Below are 19,472 nucleotides of genomic sequence, written 5' to 3'. Positions count from 1 at the left end.
AAAAGGAAAGAACATGAGGGAAAAAGAAGCAAGCTTTAACTTATTAACCACCAAAGATACAAACTTTTTCACCAAAGAAATGAAAAAATCCAGAAAGTTCTCTTTTATATCAAATCGGACACAAACATACACAAAAATTGTACAAAAATAGAAAACCGAGCAAGATGCAACCCAACTAAAAAACCCACAAAGATCCAAACTGTTTCGCACAAAAATTGAAAAGCGTTCGAAAGTCATACTGCGAACAATGACTTTACGTACCTATGTTTGTACTATAGTCATGTTCTGAGATATTTTGTACCAAAACTTACGTACTGATACATTCATACTAAAACTTATGTACCGAAACTTATGTACCGATACAATTGTACCAAAACTTATGTGTGTACTAATGCATTCGTACTGAAACTTATGTACTGATGCAATTGTACTGCTATGGTCCAAAGCACTTTGCTGCTTTGGCATGATAGGACATCCTTGACATGACATGATGCGTCGTATCCTTAAATCATCACATGGGCATCATTTACCTTCCTACTTTCCCACTTTCCTTTTTAACCTCACTACCATTAAAGCTCTCCCCCTTCTTCACTTCAACATTCTCATCCTCGACGTGTTTCCCATTTTCCACTCTCTTACTTTCATTAAAATGCTTCCCCTTCTTCACCTCATTAACATCTTCAACAGTTTTTCTGTTTCTCTCTTTCTCAAGTCCCTTTTTAACATCCATTTGATCAGTATAATAAACCTTCTTCACCATAACATTATCCTCAACACTTTCTTGTTTTTCTGCTTCCCAACTTCCCATTTCTTTGCTCCCTTTTATTAACATAATTTCCTTTCTTCACCTCAATATCACATTAATCAATACTTTGGCCTACCTTCACCTCAGCATCACTTTTATTGCTCTGCCGGTCTTCTCTACTAGTTGAACTTGACTCCCAAAAAAACCCAAATTTTTTTGCCTCTTCTAGGTCATAATCCTCATCATCCGAATAAGAATTGTCTTCTTCACTAGACAAGAGGTTCTTTGTTTCATATGAGCTATTAAGAGCAAAACCTCTTCCTCCTCATCTTCTTTTTCATCTTCACCTAAATACACCATCTAGGAATAACTATTCTCTAAATCAAGTGGACCATATTTCTCAATTTTCTTAGAGCCAAATTTAGATGTTTTTTCATTCTTTGATCCAGCACTATGTACCTCATCAAAATCCATTGAATCATTATCATTTTCTCTACACGAATTCTCATAATCATCATACACATCTATAGATGAACCGAACCTCCATTTCTTAAATCATTCACAAGATTTTCGTTTTCCAACCTTTTCTTTGAGTTGAGCTCATGTGGAGGAACCTGTGGTGGCCTCCTCACCATCATCAGAATCATCTATAGACATCCATTTCTTAGACTGGTTACTGAATTTTGGTTTCCCAAGCCTCTTCTTGTGTTTACTTAATGCTAGTGGACTTGCATTGGCCTCCTCAGCCTCATCAGAACATCTAGTGATTCATAGGCTCTCGCCTCATCCTCACTCTCATCATAATCATCTACAGGCACATACTCCATTGAACTTCCAAATGATAATTTCTTTGAGCCATGAGTGGATTTTCGTTTCCGGGCATTCTTCTTTTCCGCATCTCTTGCGGGTTGACTCACATTGGCTGACTCACCCGCATGATTATTCTTCCAGTTCTTGTCATAAAGCTCCTTCCAGTACAACTCTTAACCTCGTCTGCTTCTCTTTGCTATTGGAAAGCTTCTGTAGTCCATCCTATCAACTTTAAACCTTCCACCTTTTCTATCCAAAACATGAAAAAGTCCCAAAAAGTCATATTTTTGTTCACCAAAATCACATAAACACATACACATTGACATATACATATACACACAAAGAAAAGGAAAGAACATGAGGGATAAAAGAAAATATAAAACAGAACAAGATGTAACCCAACTGAAAACCCCATAAAAATCCCAACTTTTTTGCCCAAAAATTGAAATCTTCAAAAAGTCAGCTCATTTTCCTCGAATCACAGATGTGCACGCATAAAAATTACGTTACACAAAGATTACATTCACACACACACATACACATACATATATATAAACACCCAAAAATAGCAAAAGACAGAGAAATAGAGATAGAGTGAGAGACAGAGAGAGAGATAGAGGAAGAGAAACTTGCCTGTAATAATGGGGGAGTCTGCAAAGGGAAATGAAGACGAAGGAGATTAGTGGTAAAATCGGAAGAAGGGGACAAAGTGCTTCAGAGCATGCACGCTAGAGTAAGAGAGAGTTTCGGCCCCTTGTCAATTTTTGGTCTTTTTTTCTTTTCTTACTGTGTCTGGGGAAGAGAGTTTGTGAAAGAAGGTCAAAATTAGGTGAAAGCTCCACCGTCTCTGGGATACCAGGTCAGCATTCCATATAAGTATACCAACCCAGTCACAGCTACCAACCATCTCTCCCACCTTTTTCTTTTTCTTTTCCTTTTCCAAGCGCAAACCCTTTGTCTTCCTTATTCTCTATGGCTCTCACAAATCACAACCACAAGCCCTCCATTTCTCTTTCTCCTTAATTTCTCTCCCTCAATTAAAAATCCATGATCATTGGTCCATTAATTCATCAAAGCGTGCAGTTATGGTCTTTTTCGTCAACTCCGTTAGCACTTCTATCAAAATGAGTCACGTGCATGGCACGTGAAGTTAAATCAATGAGCAAATATGAAAAATCAAATAAGAAAAATTGTAGCAATGATCTCTCAACTTTAACTCAATTGGAGAAATAGTCCCTCAACTTTAACCTAATTAGAGAAATAGTCCCTCAACTTTAATCCAGCTGTAGTAATGGTTCTTCCAACATGACTCATTTTGACGGAATTCTGACGAAGTTGAGGAAAATGACTATAGATGCATATTTTGATGAGTTAAGGACCAATAGTCATGGATTTTTAGTTAAGGGATAATTGCTCTAATTGGATTAAAATTAAAAGACCATTGCTACAACTTTCTCTTTTTCTCCTATTACTTTTGATTGTTGTGTTGGTGACTTTGCTTTGATCATTTGCTTCCCTATGTGATATCGTATTAAACTACTTTAATTTATTGAAGGAGAAATTTGTACTCAAATACAAAAGTGCAATTCAGAATAGAAAATTCCAAGAGCATTCGGTTTTGGTGCACCTAAAACGAATCCAAGATTTTAAATTCCAAGGAAAAAAAAATTTGAATAGCAATAGGAATGCATATATACAAATTATGTGCACCTCGACTTGCAGAACCCAAACTATAGCTTTGAGCGATTGTTGTTTATTGGTACGTTTTTTCTTATTGGATTCTTGGGTGCATTTCATCTTAAATGCTTAGGTACATTTGAAGGCATGGTGACGTTTCATTACAACCTTTAGCTTTAGGTACGTTAAGGCATAGATATTCAAAAATGCTAATTTAGTATTTATTTTTACCATTATTTGTATCATAAACAATAAATATTATTTGACAATTATTATTAAGTTCCCATAATACAAAAAAAAGGCATATATACATATATATGGATATTACGTACCTATGTCTGTACTATAGTTATGTTCCGAGACATTTTGTATCAAAACTTATGTATTGATGCAATTGTACCGAAACTTATGTGTCTATACACTTGTACCAAAACTTATGTATTGATACATTCGTACCGAAATTTATGTACTGATGCAATCGTATCGTTATGGTCGAGAGCACTTTGCTGCTTTGGCATGACCTTATGGACATCCCAGACGTGACATGATACGCCGTATCTTCAAATCGTATGTTCATCATTTACCTCCCTACGTTGGATTCCCGCCATGCAAAGCGTGTTCTTTAAGGAAGTTGAATACTCAACCCTCGATTACAAAGATTATTCACGACCTTCCTAAGTTCTTTCAGAGGATTCAAAGGGATATTTATGGACCTATCCAACCAATATGCGAACCATTTAGATATTTTATGGTGTTGGTTAATGCATCGACATGATGGTCACATGTTTGCCTGTTATCTACACGTAACGCTGCATTTATGAAACATTGTTAAGCTAAAGGCTTATCCAATCAAGTTGATTTGACTAGATAATGTTGGAGAGTTTACATCACAGACTTTTGGCGATTATTGCATGTTAGTAGGGATTAATGTGGACCATCATGTACCCCATGTTCACACCCAAAATGGCCTGGCATAAGCTTTCATAAAGCGCATTCAATTGATAACTTAGACTTTGGTTATGCGAACCAAACTGCTGGTATCTGCCTAGGACTATGTAATATTGCACGCAGTTATGCTGGTCCGCCTAAGGCCCACCACTACCTAACCCTATTCACTGTTACATTTGGTTACTAGATACAAGCCTAACGTCTCGCATTTACTTGTGTTTAGATGCGCAGTCTATGTGCTAATAGCGCCGCCATTATGTACCAAAATGGGTCATCAGAGAAAAATAGGAATCTATGTTGGTTATGATTCGCCATCAATTGTTCGCTATTTAGAACCCTTGACAGAAGATCTCTTTACTGCACGTTTTGCAGATTGTCACTTTGATGATACAGTTTTCTCGTCGTTAGGGGGAGATAAGCATGCTAAAGTTCCTGGAGAACACCGCGAATTGTCGTGGTATGCTCCCACTATGTCTCATTTAGACCGCACTGCTCAGTCTAAAACTGAGGTGTGTCGAATTATAGATATTTAGAGCATTACTCAGAGCATGCCGAATGCTTTTACTGATCTAGCTAAGGTGACAAGACCATATATACTCGCTGCAAATGCACATGCAAGGATAAATGTACCCTGCGTACGTCACCATCCCACCTGGGAAGGCCGTGTTGTAATATATTAGTATTTTAGGTATTATATTGTTTGGGTTTTCTTATAAGTTTAGTTTGGGTCTAGCCTGTTAGTATTAGGGTTGGGTTTGTTCGCTATAAATATAATGCTTTGTAGCTTTATGGAATAAGTCATTCACAATGTAACCTCTTGAAGTTTTGTAGTCGTTTCGGCATTCTTTTTGTTTAATAATATTCTATTTTGTAGTCTTATTTATGACACACTCTGATATTCAACTTGCTGCTGCATATCATCTCGATGTCCACCTAAACCACCGTGAAGCCTAGAACAGCACCTGCCTGACTAGATTTGTTGAACCTATCAACCTGCATCAAACTCGTCATCACACTTACCAGAATCAACATCGCTACTAACTGCCTGACCAACCCTCTACCCCGTAGCCACTTGATCATCGTACCAGACCATCACCACTTCGTTGTAGCCTGGAACCACTTGCCTGATGAACCCTACCAACGCTAACCATTGTATCTGCTTGAAATCTTGCTGTTGCCCATTCTTGCTCTTCGTTGTTGCACCACCAGTTTGACCCGATTGCTACTTGTTTTATTGGTATTACTATTTATAGAAAATAAAAGAAAAGGAAAGAAGGGGGAAAAAAAGAGGAAAAGATTGAGAGGTTTTTAGGCTCACACGGGCCAAGAATAAAATATGGTTAAGTTTGTTTTAGGCTCACATGAATTGTTGGTTGGCTTGTTTGGAATTGTTTTGCGATCTTCACTCGAGTGCTTGGATTTGTGACCACTCGAGTGGTAGTACTTTGTTTTCGTTTGGTCGTACTTACAATTGAGATATAAAAATCTTGTCCATTTAGTGATGGGTTGTTTTCATACTCTCAACACTAGACAATCGGAATCAAAATCAGTTCGCCAGTTTGCAAGTTCACTAGTCAAGTCAAGTCAAGTCAAGTCAAGTCTAATCAAGTCTAGTCAAGTCAAGTTTGCATGCTAGCCAGTCTGCCTAACGGATCCAGTCCGCATCTGCTTGTTCGCAAACTCATGTCGTATACCAACATGAGTTTGACGGGGGGTGTTAGAATATATTAGTATTTTAGGTATTATATTGTTTGGGTTTTCTTATAAGTTTAGTTTGGGCCTAGCCTATTAATATTAGGGTTAGGTTTGTTCGTTATAAATATAATGCTTTGTAGCTCTCTGGAATAAGTCATGCACAATGTAGCCTCTTGGAGTTTTGTAGTCTTTTCAGCATTCTTTTTTGTTTAATAATATTCTATTTTGTAGTCTTGTTTGTGGCACACTCTGATATTCAACTGGTCAGACCGTCCCTAAAGGTGGGGAGGTCACACATTCCACATGGCCCGGTACACTAGCGGCTAGCCAATCATTTGCTCCAACCCTGAAGCATGGCAGACCTATTGGTTTAAATGATTCACAACCTCAGAAGAGGAAATTAGCACCAACTAGTGACCCTAGTTTAAATCCGATCATCGCTCACTCATCTATTCCAACGCATGAGGTTATTCTAGATTACGGTAATGTCTTAGATAAGACAAACTGACCTCCCGAGAATCACGAGATTTCAGTCCACTACATAGTATTGGATGAGGTTTGGAATCGGAATGAGATGATTATCGACGATGCATTTGCGTACACAGTAGCTACTGACATCATGTTTAGCGATGACATTGAACCACGTTCTGTTGATGAATGCCGACGTAGAATGGATTGGTCAAACTGGAAACAAGCAATCCAGGTCGAACTCAATTCGCTTGCGAAACATAAGGTGTTTAGATCTATAACTCATACTCCACCACGCGTGAAGCTTGTTAGCTATAAGTGGATTTTCGTGAGGAAGCATAATGAGAAAAATGAAATAATGTGATACAAAGCACGCCTCATAACGCAAGGCTTCTCTCAGTGCCCTGTGATTGATTACGAGGAGATGTATTCCCCCCATAATGGACGTTATAACTTTTTGCTACCTAATTAGTTTGGTAGTTTTCGAAAAACTAAATATGCAGTTTATGGACGTGGTAACTGCGTATCTCTATTGGGATTTAGATACAGAAATATACATGAAAGTTCCAGAATGACTTCCATTGACTGTTTCAAATAGTTCAAGACCACAGAACACTCTCTCTATTAGATTGAGGAGATCACTCTACGGATTGAAACAATCCGGGTAGATATGGTATAACCGTCTGAGTGAATATTTAACAAGTCAGGGTTATGTGAACAACAAATTATGCCTATGCGTGTTCATAAAAAAGTCACATTCCGGATTTGCAATCGTTGCAGTTTATGTCGACGACATGAACCTCATCGGAACTCCCGCAGAGCTTAAGAAATTGTTGCACACTTGAAATCGGAATTTGAGATGAAAGATCTTGGGAAAACTCAATACTGTCTCGGCCTGGAGATCAAGCATTGTTTGTATGAAATCCTAGTACATCAATCGAACCATACCCAGAAGGTGTTGCGACGTTTTAATGAGGATAAAGCGAAGCCTTCAAGTACACCTATGGTCTTTCGGACTCTAGATGTTAAACGAGATCCTTCCAATCCAAAGAAGGATGATGAAGAGATTTTGGAACCCGAAGTTCTATACCTAAGTGCAATTGGGGCTTTATTATACTTGGCTCAATGCACTAGACCCGACATCTTCTTCATTGTTAATCTTTTAGCTAGACACAGCAATGCTTCCGCACACAAGCAATGAAATGGTGTTAAAGACATTTTCTGCTACTTCAAGGGTACGACTGATTTAGGCATATACTATACCCGCGAATCTTTGAGTGTTGTTGCCCCCTTCGGTTCTCGGATTGATTCTCGCCTTGTTGGTTACACAGATGCTGGATATCTATCTAACCCACATAGGGCACGTTCTCAAACGGGCTATGTCTTTACCATTGGAGACACTGCTATATTTTGAAGGTCTACCAAGCAAACGCTAGTTACGACTTCTTCGAACCATGCTGAGATTCTCGCCTTGCATGAAACATCGCGTGAAGGTTTTGTGTTAAGAGCAGTCATGTAACATATTTGATGCACTAGTGGTCTTACTTCCGTCGTTGACCTTCCTACGACGATCTTCGAAGATAATGCAGCATGTATCGAGCAGTTAAAAAAGAGATACATTAAGGGAGACAACACCAAGCACATAGCGCCGAAATTCTTTTATTCTCACCAGCAACAACAACATCAAAACATTGAAGTCAAGCAAATATGTTACCAAGACAACCTGGCTGATCTCTTCACCAAGTTATTGCCTAAGTATACTTTTCAAAAGCTCGTCCAAGGAATCAGTATGTATAAATTATCTGAGTTGAATTGCTTGAAGTTTTCTTATTTGGAAGTTATGTCTAACTTAGGGGGAGTATCCTGAAGCATACTCACTTGATCATAATGTACTATTTTTCCTACGATTAAGAGCATTTTTCCCACTGGGTTTTTGCTACCTAACGAGGTTTTGATGAGGCACCCATCCTAGGATGATCATACTCCGTTGAGTTCACTACTTTCGTCCTGTTTGACGTTTGTTTTAGACATTATGCATACTTCTCATTTTTTTCCTTAGCCTATGGGTTTTTTCTCCCACCTTGGGTTTTACCATAGCGGGGTTTTGTGAGTTTTACTACCAATGCATACTTTCTTAAATTTGGGACTTGCATTTGCATGTTGTGCCGCTGACTTCATCAATTGTTCTACCTTATCTGCTGAAGATTTGATGCGATGGTTTGTTGAGTATTTACACACTTAAGGGGGAATGTTGCAGTCGTATTTAGAATATGAATGTGATTGTGTAAATCCTAGTGTATCTAGCGATATCTTTGAATATTCCTTTTAGTAGTTAATATCCTATTAGAGTTGTAATCATAAAAGGGTAAGGATTTAACATATTCTACTACTATAAATAAAGGCACAATAGAGTGATTCAACACACACCTCACAATTAAATCTCTCTTCTCTCTCTCACTACCACCGGTCTCCCTCTCTCCATTCCCTTAGAATAGCTCAGTTAAATAGGCTTACAATAGGACTAAAATTTTAAGCCATAAAGGTTAGAGGAGAAAAGCAATTTCTAAGTTATGGCTTAAAATTTTCTGGCTTAAAATTTTAAGCTTTATCCCAAAGAGTTAGAGATGGTCTTAGAGGGGGGTGAAAAATAATTTTGAATTCGTGTAAGTTGGAAAAGATTCAATAGCCTTATATGGCAAAAAGTTCTATGACCAATTTGTGAAAACTTCCAACATACATTCATGAAAAAAAAATGCACAATTTGCATCTCTAAATAATATACAAAGTACGACGCAAATGTTATTTCTAAACTTTCTAAGCAATTTTGTTACTTATTTTAATTAGGACCCTTATTTTATATTATTGTTTTCAATGATTATTTTGAACAACAATATACAAACAACGATGTCTATCTTAAAGGATTCTTATTTAACTTTCTTCACACAAAACTACCAAAATTTTAGATGTACATATCGTGTGAATAAAACAAAAAAAATTATTGCAGACACGAAAGCTAATCCAAAACTTAATTGCTAAAAAAGATGTAATGTTAATCTTGCGCACAATTTTTTGCTAAAGTGATAGCTACACACAAAAATAAAACAAAAAACCGTGGGATACTACCAACGTGCTTGGTTGAAAAAAAAAGGCAAGTTCCAAGCGCAAGAGTGATCCAGTGAAATAATTAACGTAGATAAATACATCTAAGTCGAGCGTACAAAAAAAAAAAAAAAAAAACTTTTCACATGCACAGAAGCACGTATGGTTAGAAATTATTTTGAATATTTTTATTTAAAAATAAACATAAACAATAGTTGATAAAAACTGACCGCACAATATACGATGAAAGAATTCTCAATCCTTACTAAAAGAATCCACTTCTTGTTAGTTAGTTCTGATTGTAGAGCAGAGAACTACTTCTCCTATAGGTATAGGCCCCTTATTTATAGGGATTTGTCTCTGATTGTACAGCAAAGTTCTGATTGTTGTTTTGTCATGTGTCGTATCCTCATTTGTTGGGAACTATTTATTCTATTTTATAAAGGGTTTTTTCATATTTTAAAGCAATAATGACGAGGGCAAACTTGGGCTTAAGAAAATATTTTAAGGTGATCACAGCCGGAATTATGCGGAGTGAATTAAAAGTTTAGTATAATGTTATAAATATATGAGAGTTTTGTGAAGATACGATAAACTTTAAAAATAAGTATAATTAATGCGTACAATTACAAATCAAAGTCCAAGTTAGTATCCGTGCAAAACCAATGTAGTTCTATTCTATATATTCATTCTAATAAAAATATAAATTAAAACATTTAGAGAAAAAAAATGGAAGATGGGGATGAGCCTAGAAGAGAAGAACCGGGGCTTCATGGAGTTTTGCAGAACTTTTTCAGGAATTCCAACTCTTTGATCAATTTTCGACCCAAATGCCGACATTCGACGACTTGTATCTACTGTTGACACTTGATTTCCCCCAAGAGAAGCGAGACTTAAGAAAGCTGAAATACCATCTTAACCTCAAGGAAGAGCATGAGAAAGAGATTCGGAGTCTTGTTGAAAAGGGGCCGCCGGGAAGGTCATTATTCCTCGGTAATTTTTCACAAGGATGTAGAGAGGTTCGAGTGGTCGGCATGGGTGGGAAACGATCCTTATTAACTTGAGGTCAAAGGCAGCCCAACCACCAGACCGTGTTCGTGACATCCACCTATATGAACACATATATAGAAAATATAAACAAGAGTCATGACAAACCAAGTAACAGCATGATGTCAAATACTTCATCAGTACCGGTTACTTTGCTAGCAAGGCTAGTCTGTAACTTGCACCGAGCATACAAAGAACGCGGAGATATTAGATTGAAAAGCTAGCATGAAGGTGATAAAATTCATGTTTCTCTCCCTATGCAATCAAAATTTTGGAATCCAAAGTTAAAACAAAGATTTGTATGAAAAAGAAGCAAATGGTTGTCTTTTATATTTAATTCTACTGCATATATATGAGAAAAACTGCATATATGAAGTCGGTCGTACCCAGTGCACAAGGCTCCCGCTTTACGCAGGGTCTGGGAGAGGTGAATGTCGGCTAACCTTACCCCCATTTATGGAGAGGCTGCTCCCAAGTCTCGAACCCGAGACCTACCGCTCATGGGCGAAGGCACTTGCCTTCGCTCATGGGCGAAGGCACTTGCATATATGAAGTCGGTGATGAATATAAATGATTTCCAGAAGTTCCATACAGACAAAAAGAATTTCAAGCATACAATGGCAAAAGAAAGCTAAGAAAATTAATCAAAACAAAAGTAACCGAGAGATGAAACCCATTAACTGGAAACAAGATAGCATCAAAAATGTACCTTGCTTTATATATAAATATGAAATCCGAGAATTGGGCATTATTCAGGAAGAACACACCAAGGAGTTAATCGATCTGACGGCAGAGACTTTCAAAGGATTGCAGGAAAACGAAAACCTTCAAAATCTTAGCTGACTCCCATTGTCCAATTTTGATTTTCGAATAGCTGCAACAGCACGAAAAGTAACAGAGGAGAGCAACAAATGCCTAACTCTCAGTTTGCTCCCTCAGCCTCACATTCCCAAATTCCAACAGCCTTTCTCTACACAGCATACTACAAAGAAATGAAAGTTTTATTCATTTTTTTCTTTACACAAGAGAGAACAAAGTTGATGATAAAATACAACTGCACTACCTTTGCCACAGAATTCACAGAAATATTTGCCAAGACTGCTGACTAACATCCATCCACTTATGCAGACTAGCACCGCAGTGGGTTTTTAAACTAAGAGGCAGAAAACTGAATCATAAACACTTCCATGTAAAAGCAGATCAAAACTTCAAAAATCGAAAATATATTTACTCAAAGAATAAATCCGAATGATGTGCATAATTTTCAACCAAAACAACAATGGAATACAGAGTGAGGAAAAATCAACTGGGATGCCTTAATTCTGATACCATAGAAATTTGCAAATCAGATCAAACTCCTAAGAAAGAATTCGCTTTTAAATTATACCTACAGGCTGCAAGGCAACTAGCCTTCTTTATTACCACAATGAAAACTCTTTTTTTGGCATATAACCAAAACATTGCAAGCGTATCAACCAAGTAAAAACTACTAAAGCCAATAAATTTCACACTGATATTACATGGCCATTAGACAAGCAATTAAAATAAATATAAAAACGACTAAATTTCATAGCTAATAGAGAACATGGTGCATAAGAATAAAAGGAAAACTAATGAAAAGGGCTTGAAAACTGAGTTTTAATCATAAGGACAAAATAAAGGGTAAAGTGAATAGTACCAGGATTGACTTTTTAGTGTAAAAATGTGGTTTTTCGTTAAAATGAACAGTACCAGGTGCTTTTCGTTAAAGTTCCCAAGAATAAAAGCATTGAGAGGTCACTAAATGGAACTTACCACATTTCCCAGGACAGCTTCTACGTCCTTCTAGTCAGCAACAGAAAAAATTATACCAAACAACAATTAGAGTTAGGATTCAAGAACTTAAGTTTCACATATGCAACAAAAAGCTCTGAACAAAAACAAAAGTTATTCAAGAAGAAATATCCTATGATATCTTCATGACATATATGCCAAAAAACTTTATATTGTCTGTCAGGAATCAACAACTAGTTTCTGCAATCTGCATCACTACATTCTCAATTTCCAAAACATTTTCACAAAGTTTTGCTAATTCTCACTAAGAGAGAATTCATGTGCATCATCATCTATGCCTATCTTCTTTACACCTAGATCAGATATTGAATAAAATCAAGTTCACACAAAATCCCTGTATAAACTTAAGTGGGAAACAGCCGCTATGGTTTAACCAAAAGTTGAGAGGCCTAGCTGCTCAAAATATATGTCTTCATTCAGCAAAGCTATGCTCTCGAATATGTGTTTCAGTTTCTCATGTTGAGCCATCTCCTCCAAAATCTTATCTTCAGAAACGGCTCGGATTTTCTTCTCCAGAGAATCATTCCTGTCCGAATCAGAAAACACCAGCTCAGATAAACGGCTCTTGTCCACTTGCCGCCGGTATTTGTGCTCTTCATTCGTTCCATCCATGAGGAGGTGGTACACATAGACAATTTTTTTCTGCCCCAGCCTGTAGGCACGGGATATTGCTTGCCTCTCCACCGATGGATTCCAAGTGACATCAAGCAACACAACCCTTGAAGCTCCGACAAGGCTTATGCCTTCGCAGCATCCTTTAGTTGAAGCTAGTAAAACCTTTGCTTTACTGGATGGGTCATTGAAAATTTTCATCGAAGACTGACGCTGCTTCATATCACATTTTCCATCCATGTAGAGCACTTCTTCCCCTTCACTCCAGTGAAACTGAGATCTCAGAAGATCCCTTGCAAGAGTTAATGGACTAATATACTGACAGAAAACAAGAACCCTCTCATTCAAAGCATCACTGAGACGAATGAGTTCCATCAAAAATTTTGTCTTCACTCCAGCATCAGGATTCAATTTCAGTTCTTTTAACCTATCCCAATCACCAGAAAATGCATCTTCGTGAAGCAAGAGGGAAGGATGAATGGAATTTATAGCTTCCAAGTGTTCATATTGAAATTGTTCCTTTACACCTTGAATTCTCTGATGAAACTTTTTCTGTAGCTGCATCGGGTGTAAAACAACAACGGAGTTCCTTAACCCAGGAAGACTATCTTGCAGTACAGAACCCTTGTAGACATTGACGAACGGGGCAATCTTTTCTTTGACCTCTGTAGCATGTTGTTCTTTTTCAGCAGCAACTTTTTCACTACAATTGGCCACAGAAGTCCACTGCCACTTCTCTACGTTGCTTTTTCGGGCTCGGGATCTGAGAAAATCTCCAGTGAATTTAGCAGAGTCGATTGAGGCTGCAAACATAGGCCTCACCACGCAGATTGTATTAAAGAGCTCCTGAAAATTATTCTGGAAAGGAGTTCCGGACAGAAGAATCCGCTTTTTAGTTTTGATTTCTGATAAAGCCTTCCAAATATGACTTTTGTTATTCCGAGGAGTGTGGCCTTCATCAAATACTACAAGACCAGGAAACTCAACAAGGATATCCCTCATTACCTCAGCTAGGCCTTTTTTCTCGGCTCCAGAATGATCTGCCCCAGAAAGCTTCTCAAACAATTGATAACTGATTCCCAGGATGCTTCTTTCCTTGGCCCAGGAATACAGCTTCAACATTCTGCTGTTGTTTACTCTGTTTATGCTTTTCGGGCCATCAATTTTCATCATCAAATCAACAGCTGCTTCGTTTTCTTCACCAGATAACTCCGTGTTGTTTAGATTGTGAAAAGGAATGTCAAACTCCCATTTTTTGAACTCCTCTTCCCAAGTTAGCAGCATGCTGCGAGGAGCTATCAAAAGTGGCCTGCACTTTGGAAACAACTTCAGGTATGTCTGGAGAAAGACAATGGTTAGCCGTGTCTTTCCAGTTCCAGGAGCGTGTGAAATTATGCATCCATTCCCAGAATAATCACTGCTTCTTCTTTTCAGCTCCTCAACATGTATTCCACCAGCTATATGATTCCAGATGAATTCAAAGCCTTCACGCTGATGAGAATACATACTGCTTTGAACACCTGGAATGAAGTCCCACACTGTGCCTTCAGCATGAACGTGAGAACTGCAGCCAGAATGGGGATCGGAACCATAGTCAAGAGATTGAAGCTCATCAAAGATAGACGGGTTGTCTGGTTCATAGACTCTTGCACCAAATCTTTCGCAAGGGTACTTAACCTGGAATGCGCATAACCAAGGGAACAATCACATATCTGAAATGCCAAATCATGATAACTACGTTGATAAGCATGCAGTATGAGAAAGCAGACAAGGAAAATAATCACGAACTGAAGATTAAACCCTACATGTTAAATCATTCAAAGTGTATCCTTGATTAGAGTCGACAAATTCTTTAAAAACATATCGGATTGGCCAGAAACATTCCAATAATATTTTTTTAACTAACTTGAAAATTTGAATGACTAAAACCAACAAGTTGCAGCTTCTAGAAGTATGAATGCATCAGCAATGAGATCAATAATAATCCTAGTTCTAAAGAAAGAAAAAAATTTCAAGTTAGGTATACCAATACATAAAGCACTGTCAAGTTAAAGACCAGAAGCTTTGAGTACCCAAGCAAACTAAAAAACAACAAAAATCTAATGATAACAAATAACAAAAAAAGGACAACAATTGGATCAACAACTTGAATTGTCAGTTTGCTCTAAGAGCCAACTCAAGTTACAGGAGAAGGAACAGATAACAAGTGTAGTTTTTCCGGTTATGAAAACACAGCATAGTTTCATTCCAAATCCCTCCAACCAAAAGATAAATAAAATCCCGCCTAAGTAAGCAATCCCTTGCTCTATTCTCAATACATATATGAATAAAATTGCCAACAAAGGATGCAAACTAAAGAATTTTGCAAACAATACATGTTGCTCTATATTCAGCATTACCATAAGAATTAACTATAATCTAAGTTTTACAGGAAATGAAAAAAAAAAAAAAGGACTTAACTAAAAGGAACATGCATAAACTTACAAATTCTGGTACAATATACTTGATCTCCTGATCTAAGTAAGAGCAAAATCTGCATCTGCTTCCAATCTCTTCATCAAGCATAAGCTGATGAATCCCTCGCTTACAAAGGGCAGCTGCATTCTCTTCACAAACAGTGGGGAGTGGATCTTGATTCTCAACCTGCCAATCAAAAACATTCACTTACAATCAAAACTAAACAAATAATGACTCAGCTATGCATGTAGAAGAAACTGACCAGATCATTGAACAAATTTAACAACTAATAATGATGTTAAACGCTTAAAGTGAAATGCACACTACTAGGCTATACAACACTATCGACTATCAGAATGGGAACAATGCGTTTATGCCAACTACCTCATGTGATTCAGTGGAACCAATTTCACAAGATTTGAGATCAAAGTCAAGGTAATCCCAAAGTTCTTTTTCTTCTGGATCCATTTCTTGCTTCTTTGGTACACTTGGCTGCGTAGATGTAGATCCAAAAGTAAACTTCAGTGGAAGAGTGGTAGCTTGAGCTACTGGTGGATTTCTTTCATCTTTCAAAGCTTCATTCCCAAGTGTATCTGACCCTTCCTGTAGCACTTCTTCCTTCTCATAGATGGAATCCACAAGAACATTTAAAACATTGCAGTGTTTGGTTTCCCACATGGACTGTCTGTTCGTAAGCTTCTCCATATGCCCTTTATTCTCCTGTTTCCCAACATGCTGCCACTTCTTCACCTCAACACCACCCTTAACACTTTTTCCCTTTCCCTCTTTGCGACTTCCCTTTTTAACCTCCCTTCCATCAATATTGTGTACCTTTATCACCTCAACATTATCCTCTACACTTTCCCGCTTTCTGGCTTTCCTGCTTCCCTTTTTTCGCTCCCTTTCATTTACATTCTCCAGTTTCTTCACCTTAGCATCCCTTTTATCAGTTCTTTGGATATTCACCTCACCATCACTTTCATCGCTCTGTTGGCCGTCTCCGCCAGAAGAACTCGACTCCTTAGAAAACTCAGAACTTTCTGACTCTTCTGGGTCATAATCCTCATCATCGGAATGAGCGCTTTCCTCTTCACTAGACAGGAGGGTATCTGTTTCATATGAGCTATCAGAAACAAAATCTCCTCCTCCTCCTCCTCCTTCTCCAACTCCTTCTTCACCTAAATACACCACATCAGAATCACTATCCTCCAAATCAAGTGGACCACATTCAGATGTTTTTCCATTCTTTGATCCTGCACTCTGTATATCAATAGAATCCATTCCATCATTATCATTTTCTCCACATGAATCTTCACCAATGATTTCAACACTGGGAACTTCACCACCATCAGACACATCTATAGACTCAAAATCCATTGAACAACCAGACCTCCGTTTCCTAGACCCTCCAGAGGATTTTCGTTTCCCAACCTTTTTTTCGCGTTTAGCTCCTCTAGAGGGACCTGCAGTGGCCCCCTCACCATCATCAGAATCATTTATGGACTCAGAGTCCATTGAACAATTTGACCTCCATTTCGTAGACCCTTCACAGGATTTTCGTTTCCCAACCTTTTTTTCGCGTTTAGCTCCTCTAGAGGGAGCTGCAGCGGCCTCCTCACCATCGTCAGAATCATCTATGGACTCAAAGTTCAATGAACATCTGGACCTCCATATCTTAGACCCGCTACTGGATTTTTGTTTCCCAAGCATTTTTTGGCATGTTTTAGCTCCTGTGGAAGGACCTGCAGTGGTCTTCTCACCATGATCAGAAACCTCTATAGACTCGGATTTTATAGAACAACCGGACGTGCATTTCTTAGACCCGTTGCGGGAATTTCGCTTCCCAAGCCTTTTATTGTGTTTACTTCTTGTGGGTGGCTTTGCATTGGCCTCCTCAGCCTCATCAGAAACATCCAGTGATGCATAGGCTCTAGCCTCCTCCTCACTTTCATCAGAATCATGTACATACGTGTACTCCACTGAACTTCCAGGCGACGATTTCTTGGAGCCATGAATGGATTTTTGTCTCTGGGCATTCTTTTCTTTCACATATCTTTCGGGGTAACTCACACTGACCTTGTCACCCCTACGATTCTTCTTCCAGATCTCATAAAACTCCTTCCAGTACAACTCTTGGCCCCGCCTGGTTCTCTTTGCTACTGGCAAGCTGTAGTCCATCCTAACAAGTCCAAAGTTTCCACCTTTTTCTGCCTAAAACATGAAAATTCCCCCAAATAATCAGCTTTTTCTTTCTCCAAAACCCAGAAACACGCGCACACACAACAATCTTACAACACATGCACATATATATATATGTGTGTGTGTGTGTGTATGTACACACACAGAAACAGAAAAGGAAAGATTTTGAGTGAATAAAAAAGAAGCAAGCTTTAAGTTATTAGCCCCAAAGATCCAAACTTTTTCACCAAAGACGCAAGATTTACAGAAATTCGGCTCTTTAATATCAAATCGCACACACACAAACACAAAAAATATACAAAAACAGAAAACAGAGCCCAACATTATAACCACAAAGATCCAAACTTTTTCCCCCAAAATTTGAACTCATCACAAAAGTCAGCTCCTTTACCTCGAACACAGACGCGCGCACAAAAAAAAAAAAAAAACTGCACATATACAATATAAACACCCAGAATATAGCCAAAGAGAGAGGAAGGGAGAGAGAAAGAGAGACGGTGAGACTTGCCTGCAACAATGGAGGAAATCTGCAGGGGGAAAGGACGAAGGATGACGGAACGAGAGAGTCGTGGTAAAATCGGGGAAGGCTAAAAGGGCGCCAAGGGAGGAGTGTTTCAGAGCATGCAAAGCCACAGAGTTTCAGAGCACGAATTTCGTCAATTTTTGGTCTTCCTTTTTTTCTTACCGTCTTGGAGAGAGTTAGACAATTGAGGTCAAATTTGGGTGTGAAAATCTTTCATGTGCCGGGAATACCAGGTCAGCACTCCAATTAAGTATTTTAACCCAATAAACTCCTGACAGCTGCCCACCAGCCTTTTCCTCTTCTGAGAAAAAACCCTTTCTCTTCCTCTTCTTCTGCCTTCTCGGTCACATCTCTTTAATTTCTCTCTCCTTTCTAGCCCTAATCATGGATTGTTGTTCCAAAAAAATAGATTGTTGTGCTGGTGGCTGTTTTTAATGCTTTATTGCCATGTTTCCCTGTTTGTAAAGGAAATTATTTTTTTCACTTAGAAATTCTTATTACTTCAAATTTTTTACATTTAAAAAAAATTAGTTTATGAAGAATGTACAATGAAATTTTTAAAAGTGTTAATAACAATTTTTTTTTTTAAATTGTGAAGCCATAAATAATTCAGAAAATTATAAATCCAACACACAAACGTTTATTCACTATTCAGGACAGTGAGATAAGACAAATGAACTAAGGTAAAATTAATAACCAATTCATACATTTACATTGTCCAAATTGAAGGCATATTCCTTTATTCATAGAAACGCAATCAAATCCAATTAAGAACTCTTCAAAAAATAAATCTTAAATATTATTATTTATTATTTATTTAATAATATCTCTGAGGATTATTCTTAAACATCTTTAAGAAATTTCGATCTTAAAGATACTTGCATGTTGCATCTAACGGATAACACACTTTGGCCAATCGGACGCTAACACATAGCGTGAGATCCCTACACATATGGCCAACCCTAGCTCCTATAGTTTCCCCATCACCCGTTCATTATCTTGTTAGTTAACTATACGCAATCCAACCCTAAATCGCTCATTCTTTCTAAAGTATTTCTGACTTTAATCATCGGAGGTTCATTGGCCAACTTCTCCTCTAGGCGTATGGCTTTGGTCGTTAACCTAAGATGTCTTCTTGTTTTGTAGGGATAGTTTTGTCAAATCCGAAGATGGCGAAATTTTGCCACAACATAAATCATTTTAATTTATTGAAGCATCTATTTAGTGAAATATAGTGGCACTCTGGTAGACTCTGCTAATTCACATATGATATTTTTTTTGTTATGTTTAACGTTTTAAGCTATTTTACTATTGTTGAATTAATAAAAAAGTTAGATTAATTTTCCTTTCTAAACAAAA

At 37.8% G+C, this 19,472-nt stretch overlaps 1 protein-coding gene across 1 annotated transcript; it reads right to left on the bottom strand.

Annotated features, from left to right (window-relative positions):
• Nucleotides 1–12,467: 12,467 nt before the first annotated feature.
• Nucleotides 12,468–18,237, bottom strand: LOC126617993 (SNF2 domain-containing protein CLASSY 4-like). Its single transcript, XM_050286066.1, has 4 exons — nt 18,095–18,237; nt 15,776–17,598; nt 15,419–15,577; nt 12,468–14,611 (listed from the first exon to the last, which is right to left on the bottom strand). The coding sequence occupies exons 2-4, from the start codon at nt 17,567–17,569 to the stop codon at nt 12,692–12,694; spliced, it is 3,873 nt and encodes a 1,290-aa protein (XP_050142023.1). The 5' UTR covers nt 17,570–17,598; nt 18,095–18,237; the 3' UTR covers nt 12,468–12,691.
• Nucleotides 18,238–19,472: the final 1,235 nt, after the last annotated feature.

Source organism: Malus sylvestris, chromosome 4 (genome assembly GCF_916048215.2).
Source record: "Malus sylvestris chromosome 4, drMalSylv7.2, whole genome shotgun sequence".
NCBI lineage: Eukaryota > Viridiplantae > Streptophyta > Magnoliopsida > Rosales > Rosaceae > Malus > Malus sylvestris.
This window is presented reverse-complemented; position numbering and strand designations above follow the sequence as displayed.